Source organism: Globicephala melas, chromosome 16, assembly GCF_963455315.2.
Source record: "Globicephala melas chromosome 16, mGloMel1.2, whole genome shotgun sequence".
Taxonomy (NCBI): domain Eukaryota; kingdom Metazoa; phylum Chordata; class Mammalia; order Artiodactyla; family Delphinidae; genus Globicephala; species Globicephala melas.
The window spans coordinates 25,229,029-25,250,070 of NC_083329.1; the positions used below are offsets into that span (position 1 = coordinate 25,229,029).

The window sequence follows — 21,042 nt, forward strand, 5'->3', positions numbered from 1 at the left end:
AGGCTCAGCGGCCATGGCGCACGGGCCCAGCCGCTCCGCGGCATGTGGGATCTTCCCGGACCGGGGCACAAACCCGTGTCCCCTGCATCGGCAGGTGGACTCTCAACCACTGTGCCACCAGAGAAGCCCAAAGACATAAGTTTTAATTTTTGACCAACTGTATTTAATATCTAGGTACAATATTAACTTGGGAGACAACAACACAAAAATCCATTAAAAATATGGAGAAAAGACTCCTCAATGATGCAGGAGGCAGTGATTATAACTTAAACAGTGGCAATTTCCCAGGATTCTGGGCAAGAGCTTTCTTCTTCCTATTGAGAATTCTGAAACTATGAAATATGCAGAGTTCAGCCATCTCACTTCTTTGACCTTCTTTCTAAGGCATTTTTCAGTGCATTATTTGTTGTGAAGAAAACGTTTTGTTTTCCATTTAACATAGTATATCAGTTTGTTCCTATTTATAGGGAAATAACCAAGACTATGAACTACCCTATTTACTGTTTCTTGGGAACTTTCAGTGACCAAAACTCAGTTCTGAACCTCAATAGCACAAAGGTTTTCAGGGCAAGGTTTGATTCAGGAGGCCCTTCAAAGTCTCATCCGTCCATTTCTCTTTCATGCATACACCCCCAAACAAGCAGAAATGCCTGTAATGCTGAGAACCACACTGAGCAAGAGAGCGATTGCATCTCCGGCTTCTACTGCTTCCACAACAGGCAGCACCAAAAGCAATGAAAAGGGAACTAGGAACAATTGTGTTGAAACTGAGATCATGATGTTGAGATCTTGAGGTGACTGGTTCTTAAAGGCTGAAGGTTTCAAAGAAAGTGGTATTTGTTTAATTCTATCAGTTCAGGATGCTGAGGCTAAGAGGTTCCATGTGACAGCACCTTCAAGGAAGCAGCCATTACGGGAATGGCGAGCAGGGCTATGATTGTTTTTTAAACTTTTTATTATGGTGATTTTTGACTGGTCCCCAGAGTAGACAGAATTGCATAAAGAATCTCTGTGTACCATGCCTCAGCCCTAACAACCATTGCCCCATGGCCAGCCCTGCCCCATTCAGCCATATTTTCTACAAAAGATACAAACTTTAAAAAATAACCATAATACTATTATCATACTTAAAAAAATATCCAACCTTCTGAGATCAATTTGTAGTGTATCTGATTCCTTTAAGATATTGCCACCTGGATATTCTCCAGGTACTTCAAACTCAGCTTGTTCAAAGCTGAACTCACCACCTTCTCAGAAACCTGTTCCTCCCCCACCAACTCTGTGGGCCTTGTCTTGGTGATGGACACCACTGTTCATCACTCCCTCAGGTCAGGACTTTGGGAGTAGCGTTTTGCGGCTCCTCATTCTTCCTGACGCCCCATCTAGCTAGCCACTCACCTCCTAGAGATCTCTAGTGTCTGTCCCCTACGTCTCCCCTGCCACTGTCTTACATTATCAGGCTCCTATTGGGTTCTTTGCCCCTGGGCATTAGCTTTTTAACTGGTCTCCTCACTGAGTTTTCACCTGCTAATCTTTTAATGCTATTGACATAATTTTTTTGTGGTAAAATCCACATAACATAAAATTTACCATTTTAACCCATACAGTTAAGTGGAATCAAGTATATTCACATTGTTATGAAATCACTACCACCATCCACCTCTAAAACTTCTTCATCTTCCCAAACTGAAACTCTGTACCCATTAAACAGTAACTCTCCGTTACCCATCTCCCTGGCTCCTTCCTGGTAACCATAATTCTACTTTCTGTCTCTGTAAATTTGTCTACTCTAGGTACTTCATACAGTATTTGTCCTTTTGTGGGTGGTTTATTTCACTTACCACAATAAGGTTCCACCTTGTAACATGTACCAGAATTTTCTTCCTTTTTAAGGCTGAATAACGTTCCATTGTATATATGTACACCACATTTTGATTATTTATTCGTTCGTCACTTGGGTTGCTTTTACCTTTCAGCTATTATGAATAATGTTGCTATAAACATGAGTAGACAAATATCTCTTTGAGACCCTGCTTTTATTTTATTTATTTATTTATTTATTTTTTGCGGTACGCGGGCCTCTCACTGTTGTGGCCTCTCCCGTTGCGGAGCACAGGCTCTGGATGCGCAGGCTCAGCGGCCATGGCTCACGGGCCCAGCCGCTCCGCGGCGTGTGGGATCTTCCCAGACCGGGGCACGAACCCGTGTCCTCTGCATCGGCTGGCGAACTCTCAACCACTGTGCCACCAGGGAAGCCCGAGACCCTGCATTTAATTCCTTTAGGTACATACCCAGAAGTGGAATTGCTGGACCATATGGTAATTCTATTTTTACTTTTTTGAGGAACTGCCCTACTGTCTTCCACGGCAGCTGCACCATTTTACACTCCCATCAGCAGTACACAAGTGTTCCAATTTTTCCACGTTCTCATCAACACTTATTATTTTCTATTTTTTTGATTATAGCCATCCTACTGGCTATGAGGTGATACCTCATTGTGGTTTTGGTTTGAATTTCCCTAATGATTAGTGATGTTGAACATGTTTTCATGTGCCTATTGGCCATTTGTATATCTTTTTTGGAGAGAGATCGATTCAAGTCCTTTGCCCATTTTTGAATCAGATTGTTTTTTGTTGTCCCATTGCATGAGTTGCTCTTTTTCTCTGTTAAGAGTGTACTTTGATGCACAGAAGTTTTCAATTTTGATGTAGTCCACTTTATCTGTTTTTTCTTTTGTTGCCTGTGATTTTGGTATCATATCCTCCAATAACCTTTTAAATACATACATTTATATCCTTCCACTGTCCGTTTATAATCCTGCTATGGTTCCCTCTTTTAAACTCCTTAATGATCTAGTCTCTGTACTTCTTCAATCTCACCTCTTGGCAATAGCTCCACCCAAATATACTTATCAAGTCACTATGAATTACTGCATAGCTCTGAGCATTCACCATTCTTTACAGTGGCTGGTTCCACTTTCTCTCCCTCTTCGTTTTTCACTAAACTACCTTTCATTCACCTTTTAAGACTTCTTCAATACCTCCTCCTCTAAGTAGACTTCTTTGACTTTTCCCAGAGTTAGGTGCCTTCCTTGTCTTTCCATTGTTGACTTTTACTGTAACACTTATCAGAATGTGTTTTAAATGTTGGCTCACCTGTGTCCTGTCCCTCCAGGTAGACTGTAAATTCCTTAAGGGCAGGGCCCTATCCCTGTCTTGTCATCTGCGTGCTGCTCAAACTTAGTTGAACAATTGAACTGGAATCTCTGCCACTGTTCAGTTGTTTTGACCTTGAGAAAACTAGTTAAACTCGCTGGGTCTCAATTTTCTCATAAAATCATTAGGATTTATTGACATTATATTTGTAAGGCGCTTGGTGCTTACTCTGGCCCAGAGTAAAAGCTCAACAAAGAAAGAGCTGTTATTATCATCAACTTGTTGAATTGATGTCTCAAGCTCTAATCAGTTGTATGACTTCCGACAAAATCCTTAAACTCCCAGGGCCTCAGTTTTTCCTTCTGTAAAGTGAGGTGTTTGACCTGGATCCTCTATAGCAGTGGTTCTCAAACTAGGCTGCACATTGCAATCATCTGGGGAGCTTTAAAAATACTGATGTCTAGGTCCCTCTCCCAAATATGCTGATTTAATTGGTGTGAGGTACAGCCGGGCAAGGGTATCTTTTAAAAGCTCCCCTGGTGATTCTAATGTTTAGCCAGAATTAAGAACGACTGATCTAAAGTTTCTTCCAGATATAACACGTTGATATAACAAGTGGAGCTGCCAGGATTCTTTGGAGGCCAGGGGATGGAATGTCTCCCAGCATTCTTCTGCTATCACTCTTTGTTAGTTTAGCAGGAAGCATTACTGAACAGGCTCACTAAGCTGGAATTCCAAGAGTATTTGTGGATTCCTGAGTGTTTATACTTAGCAGCTCCCTCCATCCTGGAGTGACCTGGGGGACCAGAACTCTGAGAAGGAAAAAAATTGGCTTCTCCTTACCCCACTGCTCTAAACCAAGGCCCTGGAGTCTACCCTGCAATGTCGTACTGTGGAGTCCTTGTCAGGCTGGAGGGAAAGATCCTTGGTATAAACTTAGTGGGGAAACTTGGGGCCCTGACTAGAAGGGGGTGGAGGCTGAGAGTCACAAACATGCATTCCTTTAGGGTGCTTTAACACCACATTCACAGCCATTACTTATATGATTCCCAGGACAACCTTGAGAAATACAAAGCAGGCATTACTGCCCCCATTTTGTAGGAGAGAAAAACAAGTCTCTAAATGGTTGAGGACTTCACCAAAAATTACACGGTTGAGTTAGCAGCAGGACCAGCATGACAGCCCCTGTGTCCTGACTCCCCAAGCTGGCCTCTCTCACTATGTCTGCACACCCAGTGTGAGATAATAGAAAACACATATTGGTCTCTTCTCCTGGTTCCTGGCACAGAGCTCCCGAAACCCTTGGAGTTTCCTGGGTGATGGGAGTGCTTTTTGTTCTAATGAGGCGACTCTGGGTGGGGTCCTGAGTGGCTCCTGGATGACCTAGCTGGAAAGACCAAGCCATGAGTAGAAGCTTGGAATTTTCAGCCCTGCCTCTCATTCCCTCAAGAAGGGAGAAGAGCTGGTAGTGGAGTTAATGACCAGCTATGCCTATGTGATGAAGTCTCCATAAAAATCCCAAAGGTATGGAGCTCAGGGAGCTTCCAGTTTGGTGAACACATGCAAGTACTAAGAGGGTGAAACACCCTGCATTCACTGGGACAGAAGCTTCTGTGCTCGGACCCTCCCAGACCTCACCTTATGTATCTCTTCATCTGGCTGTTCATCTGTATCCTTTAATAAATTGGTAAATGTAAGTAAGTGTGTCTCTGAGTTCTGTGAGCTACCCTAGCAAATAATTGAATCCAAGGAGGAAGACGTCATGGGAGCCTCCAATTTGTAGCCAAGTCAGACAGAAGATGTGGGTATCCTGGTGGCCTACTACTTGTGATTGGCATCTGAATCTTGGTTGTGGGGATGGAGGGAGGGGGCAGTCTCGTGGGACTGAGCCCTTAACCTGTGGGATCTGACGCTGTCTCTAGTAGATGGTGTCAGGATTGAGTTAAATTGTAGAACACCCTGGTGTGTCACAGAGAATTGCTTGGCGTGGGGGAAAACCCCACACCTGTGGTGTCAGAAGTGTTGTGAGTGTGGTAGTGGTGTGAGAGCAATGAAACACAGGTGGAAAGACTGAGGTTTTATCTAAAACACCCAGGTAGCTCAGTCTTTCTTGGTTCCTTGGAGTTGGAGCTGTGGTTCTAAAAGGCCCCATCAAATGCTACCGCGAACAACTGACATAACTCTGCCCAATTCCCCTGTGATCCCTCGCCTCTGAGCATAGCAGTGTTAAATGGGATCATTAGCAAATGCCTTCAGTTCTGCAGTTTGGGGTGTTCAGTACTAGCTTTGAGGCTTGGACACTCAGGGAGGTGTTTAGTTATAATGGCCCATGTGTTCAGGGACACTCACAAGGGCCTGTAGAGCACTGTTAGTCAAATGCAAATGCTGGGTCACAGACAGGGGTTGGCCCTTGGCCACTGGCTCAAGATGAAATGGAAAAACCAGAACAGGGTAGTGATTTTTTTTTTTAACTAAGCTCAATTTAATTTAAAGCCCCGTCTTTTTTTTCTGAGATTATGTCTTCCCTACTTTTTTTGGTCTTAAAATTACCTTTCATAAAATAGTGGTAATGGTAGATAGCAGTTTATTTTAATGTCCTGAGTGGCATAGTTAAAACAGCCACCCTACGTGAATTCCCAAAATTGCTTTTGAAATGTTATTGATCCAAGGAATCCTGAGTTTGGTAACACTCGCCATTTTGGAGGGCCATGTGATCTCAACTCTTCAGGGGCGTGGGGGGCCACAGAGAGCGCCTCACCTCGAGGGCGGTGGTAAAAATTGAACAGTAAAATAAGTAAAATGCCTGGAATTGGGCTTTGCCACCTATAAGTTCGCAGAACCACTTTGGTTTTATTTAACAGACATTTACATCCTGCCTCCTAGGTGCCCAGCCCAGTCTCAAGTGCTGCACAAACATGATCTCATTTCATCCTCATCAAGCCTTTGAGGTACATGCTATTATTATCTTCACTTCCATTTTAAAGATGAGGAAACTGAAATGTGAGGGCATTGAGAAACTTGCCCAAGGTCACAGCTACTTAGCGGCAGAGCCAGAAATCTAAGCCAGGGGGTTTGGCTCTGGAGTCCATGCTCTTAATCCCTAAACCATGCTGCCTGGTTAGAAGCAATTTCAGACTTTTGTGGCATGTAATGATCTATTTTCAGCTTCTGACTCCATAGCCAGAAGCTGCCTGTGGACTAAGCTGCCTGATCTGTATTGAGCAGCTGTCAGTGATCTCTTTTGAGCCCTTCCACAACACCACTGGCAGAAGCAGTGGGCAGATGGCTCTTGGACAGAGCCTGGCAAGTAAGCAACTGTGAAAGCAGTGAACTTTGGATAAGGTCAGGAAGTCCTTGTAGCTTGGAACCTGGGTCTGTGCAAAGGCCTTCTGAGAGGTCCCCTAGAGCTTAGACATGTGGTTTTCAAACACATTTTTTTTTTTTTTTTTTTTGCGGTACGCGGGCCTCTCACTGCCATGGCCTCTCCTGTTGCGGAGCACAGGCTCCGGATGCACAGGCTCTGCGGCCATGGCTCACAGGCCTAGCCGCTCCGCAGCATGTGGGATCTTCCCGAACCGGGGCACGAACCTGTGTCCCCGGCATCAGCAGGCGGACTCTCAACCACTGCGCCACCAGGGAAGCCCCTCAAACACATTTTTTAAAGCAACCAAACACTTTTCTCAATCATAGACACATGGGCAGTTAATACATATACACATACACCCCATCTATGTGAAATCCCTTCTTAAAGCAGATACAAGTGGAGGGTGTGTTGAAGCAGAAGTAGGGATCCAGTTGATCTTACTCTGATCCCTTATGCAGTATTGAGTCACTATCTGGGAACTTAGAGCTTTGAGGAGCACAGTTTGAAAACCATTGCTCCAGACCATGGTTTCCTGGAGCGTGTCCTACAAAATATTAGTCTTGTAAGATGCTTTGTAGGAAAAAAAAAGTTTCATGGTCAAATACATTTGGGAAACCCAGGTTGTTTCATCCTTGCTTTGTGATTTACAGTTACTTATTAGCGGGTAAAGAGTCTGAAAAATCTGGAAGGGGGTGAAACCACTTTGAATCCACGATTTTCCTCTTAAAAAAGTGGATGAATTGAAAAAAAATGGGTGAATCATTTTATATTTACACAGTACAATACTATAGAGCAATGAAAATAGACGAACAATTGCTACATATGGATTCATCTCACTACTATACTAATAAGTGAAAGAAGCCAGACACAAAGGCATGTATACTGTATGAGGTGGGAGGCGACATAGTGCACGGAAGGGGCCATGAGATGAGTTTTGAAGCTTCTGGTTATATTTTATATCTTGATTTGGGTGGTGGTTACGTAAGTGAAAATGATTTGTGCATTTTTCTGCATATATATATGTTTATGTTATGCTTCAGGAAAAAAAAGGGAAAAGCAAACGAAATACCAACATTGAAGGGACAAAAAAAGAAATGTACATGAATTTAACTCATAAAAAAAATATATATATATATTTTTTAATACTGCAGGTTCTCTGAATCAGGTTATCTGGTTCAAAGGCAGGCCTCCTGGAAAACTCATAGGATGAAGGGTTTCCCCTGGACCACCACTAGAGAAAAGGTATTATAGTATGCACTGAGCAAGGAGGCCCACATTTATTTGACTCTCTAGTCTGTATCTGTTTCTGGTCTTCATTCCTAATTCCCTGTGTACTAGTTTCCTATTGCTGATGTAACTAATTATCACAAATTTCGTGGCTTAAAGCAACACAAAAGTATTACCTAAATTCTGGAGATCAGAGAAGTCTGAATCGGGTTTCAGCGGATTAAAATCAAGATCTTATCCAGCTATGTTCCTACGTTCCTTCCGGAGGCTCTTGGGGAAAATCAGTCTCCTCGCCTTCTTCAGCTTCTAGAGGCTGCAGGTATTCCTTGGCTCATGGTCCCCTTCCATCTTCATAGCTAGCAATGGCCGGCTAACTCTTTCTCACATCGCATCACTGACACTGACTCTTGTCCTTCCCTCTTCTACATTTATTTTCTTTTAAAGATTTATTTATTATTTATTTATCTTATTTATTTTTGGCTGCATCGGGTCTTAGTTGCACACACGGGGGTCTTTGTTGAGGGACGCCGGATCCTTCGTTGTGGTGCGTGGGCTTCTCTCTAGTTGTGGAATACTGGTTTTCTCTTCTCTAGTTGTGGCACGCAGGCTCCAGGGTGCATGGACTCTGTATTTGTGGCATGTGGGCTCTGTAATTTGCAGCACATGGGCTTTCTAGTAGAGGCCCGAGAGCTCAGTAGTTGTGGTGCCTGGGCTTAGTTGCCCTGCGGCATGTACTCCCTATTTAAGGTCAGCTGATCAGCAAAACTTAATTCCATCTGCTACCTTAATTCTCCTTTGCTCTATAATTGCGACACAGTCACAGGTTCTAGGGATTAGGCCATTATTCTGTTTACCACACCTGCTAAGGGATTAGATACAGATCCTAGTACTTAACCTATTCTCTCTTCTATTAGCATGGGTTTTCTTTCAGATAGTTAGCATCTGACCAAAAAATTAGTTGAAAATAATTGTTTTGGGTTTGCTGAAAGTAAAAGTAATGAACTCAACTATCCGTCACTCAAATGAGAGATTTATTTACTTTTAACCCAATAGGACACTTGTTACAAGAGTGCTATAGATGCCAGATAAGGGAGGACCCCAGTTTGTGACAGGCTTGGAAAGCTGTGTGGGCCTCAGGGACTGCACCCTCTTCGTGCCAATGAAATGTAATCATTGAGGGCTAGTATCTGACATATGAAGTGGAGCCAAGAAAGGGGATTAAAAGACTGGTGCTCTGAAGGTGAGGTGACATAGTTTGTAATCCCTGATCGTACAAGTATGAGTCAGTTTCTTTGTTTGGGTCAGTTGAATAATTTCCACAGTATTGAAAAACTGCTGTTCACAGTGGCTCCTTGGACTAGCAGAGAAGGAAGAGACCCAAAAAGTCAGTTGTTGCCCAGGCAGCAGGCAGCAGGAGGTGGCTCAGACTGGCTGCTGCCGTGGCAACATTGATTACTGTCACAGGCAGGCATGTGGTAGGTAGATAGCAATTTCAGAGAACACATGGACCACCTGCATCAGAATTACCTGGAGAGTTCGTTTAAATATGAATTCCCAGGCTGCACAGCCAGAGATTGGGATGAGATCTGGAATCTGCCTTTTTGAAAGGGAACCCCTATTCTTTTTTTTTCTTTCAATTTATTTATTTTTATTTATTTTAGTTTTGGCTGTGTTGGGTCTTTGTTGCTGTGCACGGGCTTTCTCTAGTTGCATCGAGTAGGGGCTACTCTTCGTTGCAGTGCACGGGCTTCTCATTGCGGTGGCTTCTCTTGCTTCAGAGCACGGGCTCTAGGTGTGCAGGCTTCAGTAGATGTGGTGCGTGGTCTCAGTCGTTATGGTGTACGGGCTCAGTAGTTGTGGCCCATGGGCTCTAGAGCACAAGCTCAGTAGTTGTGGCACACAGGCTTAGTTGCTCCACGGCATGTGGGATCTTCCCAGACCAGGGCTCAATCCCGTGTCCCCTGCATTGGCAGGCGAATCCTTAACCACTGTGCCACCAGGGAAGCCCAACCCTTATTCTTGATTGTAGTTTAAGAACCACTGATTGAAGAAAATAATGCATCCCTGTTACAAGTCCCTATATAAACCCTTGTTGTATATCCTTGGATGAGGCCTCACCTCTTTGCTGTGAAAACCAGAGTCACTTTCTTGCTTACGAAGGCCCAATCTTCAAAAGACAAAGTAGATGTGCTGTCCCAGGAATTGATAATGACAAATGCCCAAGTTTTGCAAGTGCTAAGAGTTTAAATAATCCTTTCATGATTTCTGCAAGAATGGAACTATTTTTTTTCCCCAAGGAACAGCTAGTAACATCTCACAGAACTAGTCATGTCAAAATATACTTTGGGACTCCCAAAATAAATTTCCCAAATGGGTGAAATGCTGTTCAATATCACTGGGAAGGACTAGGGTGGGACCCAAGCAGGTTTCGATATGAACCCAGGACTGGAGAGGATGGCTAAGATGCAGGACTGGGCCTCTAATATGATGGAGAGATACCATTCTTTCTCTAGGAAGGTGGGACTATCACGTATACATAAAGAACACCACACAGGCTTCCTGATTTTTCCAAGAATCACTGATGTCATGAGCCACTGTTGCTGATGAGAATGTGTTCTTATCCCTTACATGAGTTAAGAACAAGTGGATTAGTGGATGTGTGAAATTCAAAGTGTTTTATATTTCTCTAATACTACTGCAATACTTGTAACTCAAGGTGTGGGCAAATTCTGATTTGCTAGTTGTAGTGAACACTCTTGACTGCCTACCTAGCATCCATTCCCCACCCCTTCTCCCTGTCAAAAATCCCAGTTTTGCTCAGATATCCTCTCCATCCCCAAAACCCAGGGACAAATCTGATTAATCAGTGTATGATCCTTCCTCGGCAATGATTATTGGTCCTGGGGGTCTGCATGTATCCTAATTCATCCCAGTGCGGTTGAAGGGAAGGACTTAGAATCTTTTGTTGACACAAACAAGGATACTTGTAGCCATCCTACAAGCAATGAGGGGGACATGTTTTAGGATGAAGGCAATCCTGAAGGTTGCAGGACAGAGAAATGAAACCTGTTCCTTGTGGCAATGTCAGTGACTGAATCTCGTACCCTGGAGTCCACAATACCTCTGGATTTTCTTATTGTTTAATCCTGTTTTAACTGGGTTTTCTGTTACTTATGGTCAAAAAAATCTCCTAATGTCTACAGTTGCTTGTTTGCTTTGTACTCTCTGGTTTATGCATTTTATATGTAACACGTAAAAAAGTAAAAAGAAAGAAGATTAGATTGTGGGCTGAGAGAATAATGATCTGTGGGACAAAACTTGTTTATATAAAAGCTGTTGTGAGTTGTGTGCTTCTTCCTATATAATCACGCCTTTCAGTTCCCACAGGTGTCCACATCCAGAAGACAAATTCATTAAATCAGTTTCTTTTTGTATTTCTTGTCTCAAAATTAATTATATGTGTCTAGCTTCCTTTTAGCACAGAATGTTGTTTACTGAGGTTGATGCAGAGTGCTAAGATGGGGACATTGACGTAGGAAGTGCTTTCATTGACTAATGGCATAAAGCCTAAACTTACCTAGGCTTATCAAAGAAGTGGCTTTCCCAATAAACGAGTGAATGTTCTTTCTCATTCTGACATTAGTATGCCTTACTTTTTGGTCCTAATATAGATGCTGCTTAACCTGAACACGTGAAATGGTCTATAGGGGGCTGGCAGGTCTGGTCCCACAGTGAAGAGCGGTTCCATTGTAAGCCCAACAACTTACCACTTAGAGACCAAGATTGGAATGGTTGGTGTTGTAGCAGATCTACCTGGAAACGAATTGTACTACTGTCTCACTCAGGTTCCTGCTCCAAGAGACTGCTGACGACTTCGCAAGGTAGAACACAGGGATATAAGCCCTGATGTACTTTTTTTTTATTTTTAAATAATTTAATCAAACTCAAAGCATTGTGAAAGGCATTAAAATTAAAAACAATCCTACCACACATTCATTTAGTTATTAATTAATTTATGTAAAAATACATATGGAATCCCCGATGTGCCAGACCCTGGGCTAGGTGCTGTATCCTCTCTCAGGGGATGAGACAGACACAGTGGACAAGACTGTCCCTGCTCCTCTGGAGCTTACAACCTAATGAAAAGGCAGATATTAAAGACATAATCACACAAATATTTATTTAATTGCAATTGTGGGATGGGAAGGGAAGGGAAGGGAAGGTATGGGCAACATGAAAGAATACTGGGGTAGAGAGATTGGGAAGCCCTCTCTGAGTTACATTTGAGCTAAGGCCGAAAGGATGAATAGAGTCCAAATGTAAAAAGAGCTTTTATGGAGGGACATGGGGACCAGCAACTGAAAAGTGGCAATTTGGAAGAAGCTCAGTGAACATGGAGGAAATGGTCCTATTTATGTATTTGATTTCTTTTAATTTTTTTTCCATTTTATTTAAAAAAAATTTTTATCTGTGTGATAAACACTTATTTTTTTTCTTTTCCATTATGGTTTATCTTAGGATATTGAATATAGTTCCCTGTGCTATATAGTAGGACCTTGTTGTTTATCCATTCTATATGTAATTGTTTGCATCTGCTAACCCCAAACTTCCAGCCCACCCTCCCTTGAATTTTTTTTTACTGTGGTAAAATATATATAACAGAAAATTTGCCATTTTAGCCATTTTTAAGTGTACAACTTAGTGGCATGAGTACATTCACAGTGTTGTGCAACCATCACCACTGCCTGTTTCAACACTTTTTTCATCATCACAAACAGAAATTCTGGACCCATTAAGCAATAACTCCCCATTCCTCCCCACTGCCCCAGTCTCTGGTAACCTCTGATCCACTTTCTGTCTCTATGAATTTGTCTGTTTTAGGTACTTCACAAAAGTAGTATCATATAATATTTGTCCTTTTGTGTCTGGCTTATTTCACCTGGCATAATGTTTTCAAGGTTTATCCATGTTGTAGCTGTACCACAACTTCATTTATTTGTATGGCTGAGTAATAGTCCATTGTATGGATGTACCATCCTTCGTTTATCCATTTATGTGTTGATGGCCATTTGGGTTGATACCACCTTTTGGCTACTATGAATGATGCTACTATGAACCTTGGCATATGAGTGTCCGTTTGAATCCCTGTTTTCAGTTCTTTGGGGAATATACCCAGAAGTAGAATTGCTGGGTCATATGGTAATTCTATATTTAGCTTTTTGAGGAACCACCACAGAGGCTGCACCATTTTACTTTCCTACCAGCAATGCAGGAGGATTCCAGTTTCTCTACATCCTTGCCAACACTTACCTCCTTTTTTTTTTCTTCCTTAAAGTAGGTATGAAGTAGTATCTCTGTATATTCGATTCTAACTCTTCTGTCTCCTCAGGAATCCATCTATTCTGAAACTCGGAAGTTTTTCGGGACCACTAATCTGGCATGGGGCTTATAACGACCTGCCTTCATCTTTTGCCCAAGGGTTTAATTTCCTAAATAGATATTCAGCAACTCTGGGGTAAAGTGTGGGTGGGGAATCAATTTATTTATTTATTTATTTATTTTTGGCTGCGTTGGGTCTTCATTGCTGCGCGCGGGCTTTCTGTAGTTGCAGCAAGCGGGGGCTACTCTTCGTTGCGGTGTGTGGGCTTCTCATTGCTGTGGCTTCTCTTGTTGCGGAGCACGGGCTCTAGGTGCACGGGCTTCAGTAGTTGTGGCACATGGACTCCGTAGTTGTGGCTCATGGGCTCTAGAGCACAGGCTCAGTAGTTGTGGCGCACAGGCTTAGTTGCTCTGCGGCATGTGGGATCTTCCCGGACCAGGGCTTGAACCCGTGTTCCCTGCATTGGCAGGCGGATTCTTAACCACTGTGCCACCAGGGAAGCCCCGGGGGATCAATTTAGATTTCCAGTATTTACTACCTGGTAGATGTTTGATAAATAGAACAATTGTGATAGAGGTTGCAGATCTTATCTCTCTCATGTTGTAAACACCCAGTGGAAGTTTCCAACAGGCACCTCAGAGATCTTTGCTTGATTCAAATGAATTAATTTTCATGAGTATATGAGGCAATTGATCGGTTGGTTACATTCCATTCATTTGAACTGCAGACCTGATCTCTGCCACTCCTCTGCTTTATGTTGTCAAGTACTCTCCATTGCACTTAAGATAAGGCTGCAGATGATTTATATGGTCTATAGTGCCCTGTGAGGTCTGGTTCTGCCTCCTTCGGACTATTTTTTGCCACGTTCCCCCTTTCCCTCTAGGTGCTGATCATTCTGCAGATAATACAAGGCTCATCCCTACTTCAGGGCCTTTGTGCCAACTGGTCCCCTTTTCAGGGATTCTCTACTCTTCCAAGTAAGCCCCTCTCTCACTTTTTTTTTTTACTTAAAAAAGTCCTATTCATCCTTCAGGGCTCAGCTGAGATGTTCCTGACCCTCTCCCTACCCCAAAGCCGAGCCCCTATTTTGTTCTCCCTCAAAGCATCTTTTACTTTTCCTGCATAGCACTTACTAATTGTAGTAAAATAATTATTTGTTTGTTTAAAGTCCATCTTTCCAGGCAGTCAGAAACCTACATGAGGGCAGAAACTCATGTCTTTATTGATCAGTGTTAGACATATGGAAGGAGTTCAGTGCACATTTTTGAAGACATGTAGGTGCTCCTAAGTCTTACATGGATGTCCTGTTTCTCAAATTGGACTAGATGTTTCTAACTGGACTAAATGTTTTCTGATTGTCTCCTCGAATAATGCATTATCACAGTAAGTGCTGACCCTATGCTGTTAGAGAGATGGATGAAAAAGAGAGGAGACTTCCAAGGTGGCTGATTGGAGCTATGACTGAATACTTCCTGGGAGAAGGATCTGGGGGCAGGCTGTTTCTAGGCCATAGGGCAGGGTATTGAGCAATGCTTGCGTTTCTCTAAGGGATTCTGCCAAGAAGCAGAAAACTGATGAGTGACCTGTAAATGCAGCTCACATTCTGGGTGACTCAGAGTTTATGGTATTCTAGGGGGAAATTGTGTTAATCAGAGGGGTAGGGTAGCCATGTGGGTGCTTGGGCAGGAAGTTTGGTGAGAAGCCATCCAAGGCCACAGTGGGATGGCCTTTCTTGCCAAGTACTGCCTGGGCCCTTCTGCCAATGTCAAGTCAGAGACACCAAGCAAGCCACTTAAGGCTCTTCATTGCTTCCTCAGGCTCCCCAACCCTCTGTTAGAAGGTTGTTTCGTAGTTGGCATGGCTTGTCTTACTCCTGAAAGTCATGAGACCAGGTATCTTGTCCTTTTGCATTTGTAAAATTAATTTTTGATTAAAAAAGCCATGCATGGGACTTCCCTGGTGGCACAGTGGTTAAGAATCTGCCTGCCAGTGCAGGGGACACGGGTTCAAGCTCTGGTCCGGGAAGATCCCACATACCATGGAGCAACTAAGCCTGTGCTCTACAACCACTGAGCCCGCACGCCGCAACTACTGAAGCCCGTGCACCTAGAGCCCGTGCTTCGCAACAAGAGAAGCCACCGCAATGAGAAGCCTGCGTACCTCAACGAAGAGTAGCCCCCGCCCGCCGCAACTAGAGAAAGCCCGCGCGCAGCAACAAAGACCCAATACCACCAAAATAAATAAATTTATTATGTTTTTAAAAAAAGCAATGCATGAGTACATTTATCTTCTAAAACATTAAAACTAAAGCTAATACCCCCTTTGAACATTATCCACAATCTTGGTCCTTTATCCCTGTCTTAAAGATAACCTCTGATAAAAGAGTTTGGCAGGTAGCCTTACAATCTGTTTTGAAAATCTTTTATAAACTTAATATGTAATTGTCTTAGTTCAGGCTGCTATAACAGGATACCAGAGACTGGGTGGTCTATAAATAATATAAATTTATTTCTCACAGTTCTAGAGTCTGGGAAGCCCAAAAGCAAGGTATTAGCAGATTCAGTGTTTGGTGAAGGCCCAGTTCCTGGTTCAGAGACAGCTGTCTTCTTGCTGTGTCCTCACAGGGCAGAATGGAGTGGGCAGCTCTCTGGGATCTCTTTTATAAGGACACTAATTCCATTTATGAGAGCTCTGCCCTCACGACCTAATTACCTCCCAAAGGCCCATCTTCAGATACCATCACATTGGGGATGAGGTTTCAGCATATGAAATTAGAGGGGACACAAATATTGTCTATAGCAGGGAGGATAAGAAATAATGGTATTTCTGTGTTTTATATTAACTTTTTATTTTGAAATAATTTAAGATTTACAAAAGAGTTACAAAGATAGTACAGAAAGTTTCAGTGTACCTTTCACTCAGCCTGTCCTAGTGCTACCAGCTTACATAACTCCAGTTCAGTCATCGAAACGAAGAAGTTAACATTGGAACAATACTATTAACTAAACTACAGACTTTATTAGAACGTCACCAGTTTTCCCACTAATGTCCCTTTTCTTTTCCAGGATCCAATCCAGGATCCCATGTTGTGTTTAGTTGTCTTGTCTCCTTAGTCTCCTTCAGTCTGTAATAATTCTCAGTCTTTTCTTGGCTTTCATGACCTTAACACTTTTGAAGAGTCCAGGTCAGGTGTTTTGTAGAATATCCCTCAATTTGGGCTTGTCTGATGATTTTTCATGATTAAACTAAAGTTATTCATTTTGGGGGAGAGTTTTTTAAAAATATCAAATCAGTCAATCAATCTCATGCTGCAATTTGCTGTTTTCATTCAACAATATGCTTTTGATAGCACAGGGAGATCAGCTGGGTGCTTTGTGACCGCCTGGAGGGGTGGGATAGGGAGGGTGGGAGGGAGCGAGACGCAAGAGGGAAGAGATATGGGAACATATGTATATGTATAACTGATTCACTTTGTTATAAAGCAGAAACTAACACACCATTGTAAAGCAATTATACCCCAATAAAGATGTTAAAAAAATTAAAATAAAAATAAAAAAAACAATATGCTTTTGAGCTAGATCTATATTAACATACATAGATCAAGATCATTTATTTAAAATTCTCTACAGAATTCCATTTTATGAGTATTCTACATTTTATTTAGCCATTCCCCTATTGCTGGGCATTATGGCTGATTCCAAATTTTCTTTATTAGCAGTATCATAGTAATTATCCTTGTACATACCTCCATAACATGGAGTTATGGTAGATAACTAGAAGTGGCATTGCTGAGACACGGATTTAATAGATGTTGTCCAATTGGCCTCTAAATGGCTGTAACAAGTTACATTCTTTTGATATCATGAAGCTTGAAAATTGTTGCCAGTTTCTGTTTTAATTTCCATTTCCCTGGTTACTACTGAGGTTGGGCATCTTTTTGTATTCTTATTGGCAATTTATATATTTTTTTCTGTGAACTGCCTATTTACATTTGCCCATTTTTCTAGTGAATTTTTTTCTTATTGATTTGTTGAGTCCTTTATATGTTCCACATACAAATCTTTTGTTTTATATATTACAAATGTTTTCTCCTAGTCTGTTATCTCTTAACATTTTTTCCCATTTTTTTCAAGTTATTTCATCTCTCTGATTAAAAAAAAATTTTTTCTGGTTTCTTTCATTTGGAAACAAAGTTCTTGATTATAAAAGTAATATAAACAGGGCTTCCCTGGTGGCGCAGTGGTTTAGAGTCCACCTGCCGATGCAGGGGACACGGGTTCGTGCCCCGGTCTGGGAAGATCCCACATGCCGCAGAGCGGCTGGGCCTGTGAGCCATGGCCACTGAGCCTGCGCGTCCAGAGCCTGTGCTCCGCAACAGGAGAGGCCACAACAGTGAGAGGCCCACGTACCTCGAAAAAAAAAAAAAGTAATATAAACAATGTAGAAAATCTGGGAAATTTATGAAAAAGTATAAAGAACAAAAGAAACCACCCCAAGTCTTATCGCTGAAAGAAAACCACTATGAACATACTTATTTACATATTTCTTTCTAGTCTTGTGTGTGTGTGCGTGCATGCACAGTTTTTGCCCAGATGAGATCACATTGCATATATATATTTTTTCTATTTGCTTAGTGCCATGGTCTTTAGACACAAACTCTGGCCTTTTTCCATGTGCCCTTGGTTTAAAGGTAGTGTCAGACTACCTTCCAACTCCTATTTCTTCTCCCCACATATCCTTGAAAAATCTAGTAGGTGAGAGCCCCAAGCCCTGTCCTCAGCCGACCTGAAGTTGGCTCAAAAACACGAGAGGGTAGAAATGCTCCAGCAGAGCACGTATTAAAAAGTCTTGGAGGTTTTAGCTGACTGTAAGTTCAATGAGTCAGTAGTGCAGGTACCAAGAACTTTATTGCTTGAATGCAAGGCAGTACAAGGAGGAAGCTACAGTCCTGCTCTGCTCTGATGGTACCACAAACATTTGGTTCAGTCTTGGGCAATGTACTCTAAAGTAACCACAATCAAACCGAGTAGGTGCGTGAAAAGAATGAGGACAAAGACCCTCAAAACGAGGACAAAGGAGAAACAATGGAAGGAATGGGAGATACTGGTCTGGAAGAGAGAAGACCTTGGGCAGAAGTCTTCAAGTATCTGAAAAGTGGAAGGTGGGAGAGAGATTAGACCTGTTTGTTCTCTGAGGCACCAAGGGATAGGACTTGGGCTAGAGAGTGGACGCTTAAGAAACACCTTCTGGCTAGTCAGAGCTGCCGAGACTAAGGAATGCATTGCTCTGGAAATAGTGGCTTTCTGTCACTGAGGAGTCTTCTTTCAGGTGCAAGTTGGTGGTGGGTGGGTGGGAGTTGATATAATAATGAACATTTCTTGAGTGCCATGTGCCAGGACTGTGCCGAGGATCTTACCTCTGTTATCTTATTTCATCCTGTCACCACCCCATGAGGTAGGTACTGTTGTTATCCATCCCTATATTGAAGATGAGGGAACTAGGTATGATGAAGTCAGGTGTATCACCCAAAGTGACACAGTTGGCGTGTTGTGGAACTGGGGTTCCAACCCTTTCTGACAAACTCCAAAGCCGGTACTTTCAGTCATCATTGGGATTCAGGCGTGGTATGGGAGTATGGACCAGAGGGTTTTTGAGGTCCGTTCGACTGTAAGATTCTGTGGCTGGGAAAACGGTTGCCCCCAACCCCCTAAGAGAAAGCGTAGGAGTGTAAGTGAGGTAGTCCAGGGCCCTGCAGAAGGCCCAGGGATGGACACCTAAAGGACATGGAAGGGTTGTCAACGTGCGTCACCCCATAGCTCAGCAGCGGGCAATGTTTTGTTGTTTGAAGATCCCCAGACCCACGCAAGGGACCGAGACGCAGGCCCGCCTCGCGGTTCCACTCCCGCAGCGCGGCCAGGGAGCGTCGCGGAGGCCGGGTTCTGCGGCGGAGCTGGGGGACGGAACAGCGCGCTGGTCCCTGGCCGGGCGCGAGCCGGGGGCGGTGCCGGGGCGGTGGGGGCTGGGAGGGCGCGCGCCCGGGCGGCTGCGGCAGTTGCGCTCTGGGTTTGCTGCCGTGCGGTGGGGCCGGTGAGTGCGGCGGGACCCGCGGGCGGGAGGGGAAGGAGCGGGCGGGCGAAGGAGCGAGGGAGGGGTGAGCGGTGGAGCGCGCGACCTGGGCCAGGGCCCCCCTCCTGCCCCCGCCACTGCCCTACCCGGCCGCTACGCCCCTCAGGCCCCGCGCGTCCGGGCGCCCGCCTGCGAGCTCGCGGACCCCGTACGCCTCCAGCGCCAGGTAGCCCCCGCCTCGGAGCAGCCCCTTGCTCCGCGCCGCGGCGACGCCCCCAGCCCCACGTCACGCTCGCGCCATTGTTTCCTGGCCTTGGGCTCGCTGGGAGCCGCCTTACCCTCGGAACGCGGCCCCTCGCCTCGCCGCTTTCCGGCCCGGTGCCCCGCTTTTCCCTCACGCTGGTGGCAGCCCCCGTGCCGCCTCGGACGGACGCCTCTTTACTCAGTTGTGCTTATATTTTACGGCCGACACCTGGCCTCCTCCCGTCCGCACCCGAAGCCTGCCTTTCCGCCCTGTTAATGAACCTCCCCACCCCTTGCGCGTTCCCGGTCAACCCCGAGGAACTAGCTAGCCGCTGTGTTAGGATGCAAGGTTGACAGCGTTGTAGCAAGAACCACCAGAAATTGCCAACTGAAAGCCCACATGCCAGTTTTCGTCGTTTGCAGCACTTCCTGGAAAGCTCACACCGAATTGCAGGCCGCCGCAAAAAAACGTGCTAGTTGTTTCCCAATGGCTCCCAAGTCAGGGGCCAACTGTCCGGTGGCAGTCTATTCCTTTCCTTTTCCTGGGTTACGCCGAAGCCCTCGAGAGCCGAGAGTGAGATGCAAATCTGAGGCCTAAACCATTAGTTGTAAGCATGACGTTTGGGGGCTTTTACTTCGGTAGGCCTTAGCTTTTAAAGGCAGTAGGAAAAATAAAAAAATAAAAATAAAGGCCATAGGTGGAGTTGGATGTCAGACGTAGTGTTTTCCCGGCTTTGGGCCGTTATTTTGAGGATGCATTGTTAAGTGCAGTGCTCTGCAGTGATTAGTAACCATTATAGGGTTGTGTGTGTGCGTCTGTGCGTGTTCGGGTGCGGACAGGTTCTTCTTGATTGAACTTGTTTCGTAATGCGTATATACTGTTCATTTTGCCTCTTAAGGCAGCGGATGCAAACTCTGGTAACTGTAATGTGAAACAGTGCTATTTACCGTGGAAACGTAATGTTATTGAGGTTTTTTAAGATATTTACCTCGACACTTTTCAACACTGGTTAGAATTTATCCAGATGAAGACATCCAGGCCTGAAGAGGTTAAGTTCAAGAAGACACAGCTTGTAATTAAAAGCAGAACTCTACACGCTGGGCTGATGCTAGCACACACAGACTTTTTATTTTTGAAATGCATTTCTATTGCAGTGTAAGCCACTACATTTCGGTATAGGTGCTGCATTACTCTCATCAACCCAGACTTTAAATTTTATTTAATTAATTTGTAATACATTTTAAAAATTTATTTTTGGCGGTGTTGGGTCTTCGTTGCGGTGCGTGGGCTTTTCCTTGTGGCTTCTCTTGTTGCAGAGCACGGGCTCTAGGCACGTGGGCTTCAGTAGTTGCAGCACGGGGGCTCAGTAGTTGTGGCACGAAGACCTAGTTGCTCCAAGGAAGGTGGGATCTTCCTGGAACAGGGGTCGAACCCGTGTCCCCTGCATTGGCAGTCGGATTCTTAACCACCGCGCCACCAGGAAAGTCCCTAGACTTTAGATATTTAGAGTTAAGTGATTAGCTAATCTGTAAAATGAGAGGGCCAAAGGAGTTGTTTGCAAGGGTTCATTCCGTTCTAAGATTTGATTGCATTGTTTGCAAATTTA

The 21,042-nt window shown here is 44.0% G+C and overlaps 2 protein-coding genes across 5 annotated transcripts in view; one reads left to right on the forward strand and one right to left on the reverse strand.

Annotated features, from left to right (window-relative positions):
• NT5C2 (5'-nucleotidase, cytosolic II) overlaps nucleotides 1-21,042 on the forward strand; it is a 151,286-nt gene that overhangs the window by 28,495 nt on the left and 101,749 nt on the right. For 2 of the 4 annotated variants that reach the window (XM_070043912.1, XM_070043916.1), the window contains exon 1: nucleotides 19,115-19,213. The exons of 1 other annotated variant lie outside the window; for it this stretch is intronic. The gene's annotated coding sequence lies outside the window, so the exon portion shown is untranslated. Of the gene's footprint in view, nucleotides 1-11,417; nucleotides 11,628-19,114; nucleotides 19,214-21,042 lie in introns of those variants that run through there. One more of the 4 variants, XM_070043913.1, reaches the window with a different exon arrangement.
• LOC115857961 (small integral membrane protein 30-like) lies at nucleotides 619-777 on the reverse strand. The gene has a single exon (XM_030865509.2). The coding sequence runs from the start codon at nucleotides 775-777 to the stop codon at nucleotides 619-621; it is 159 nt and encodes a 52-aa protein (XP_030721369.1).

Bases quoted from the DNA above. Each gene is read 5' to 3' on its own strand.
- LOC115857961 (XM_030865509.2), bottom strand. From the start codon at position 777: ATGATCTCAGTTTCAACACAATTGTTCCTAGTTCCCTTTTCATTGCTT.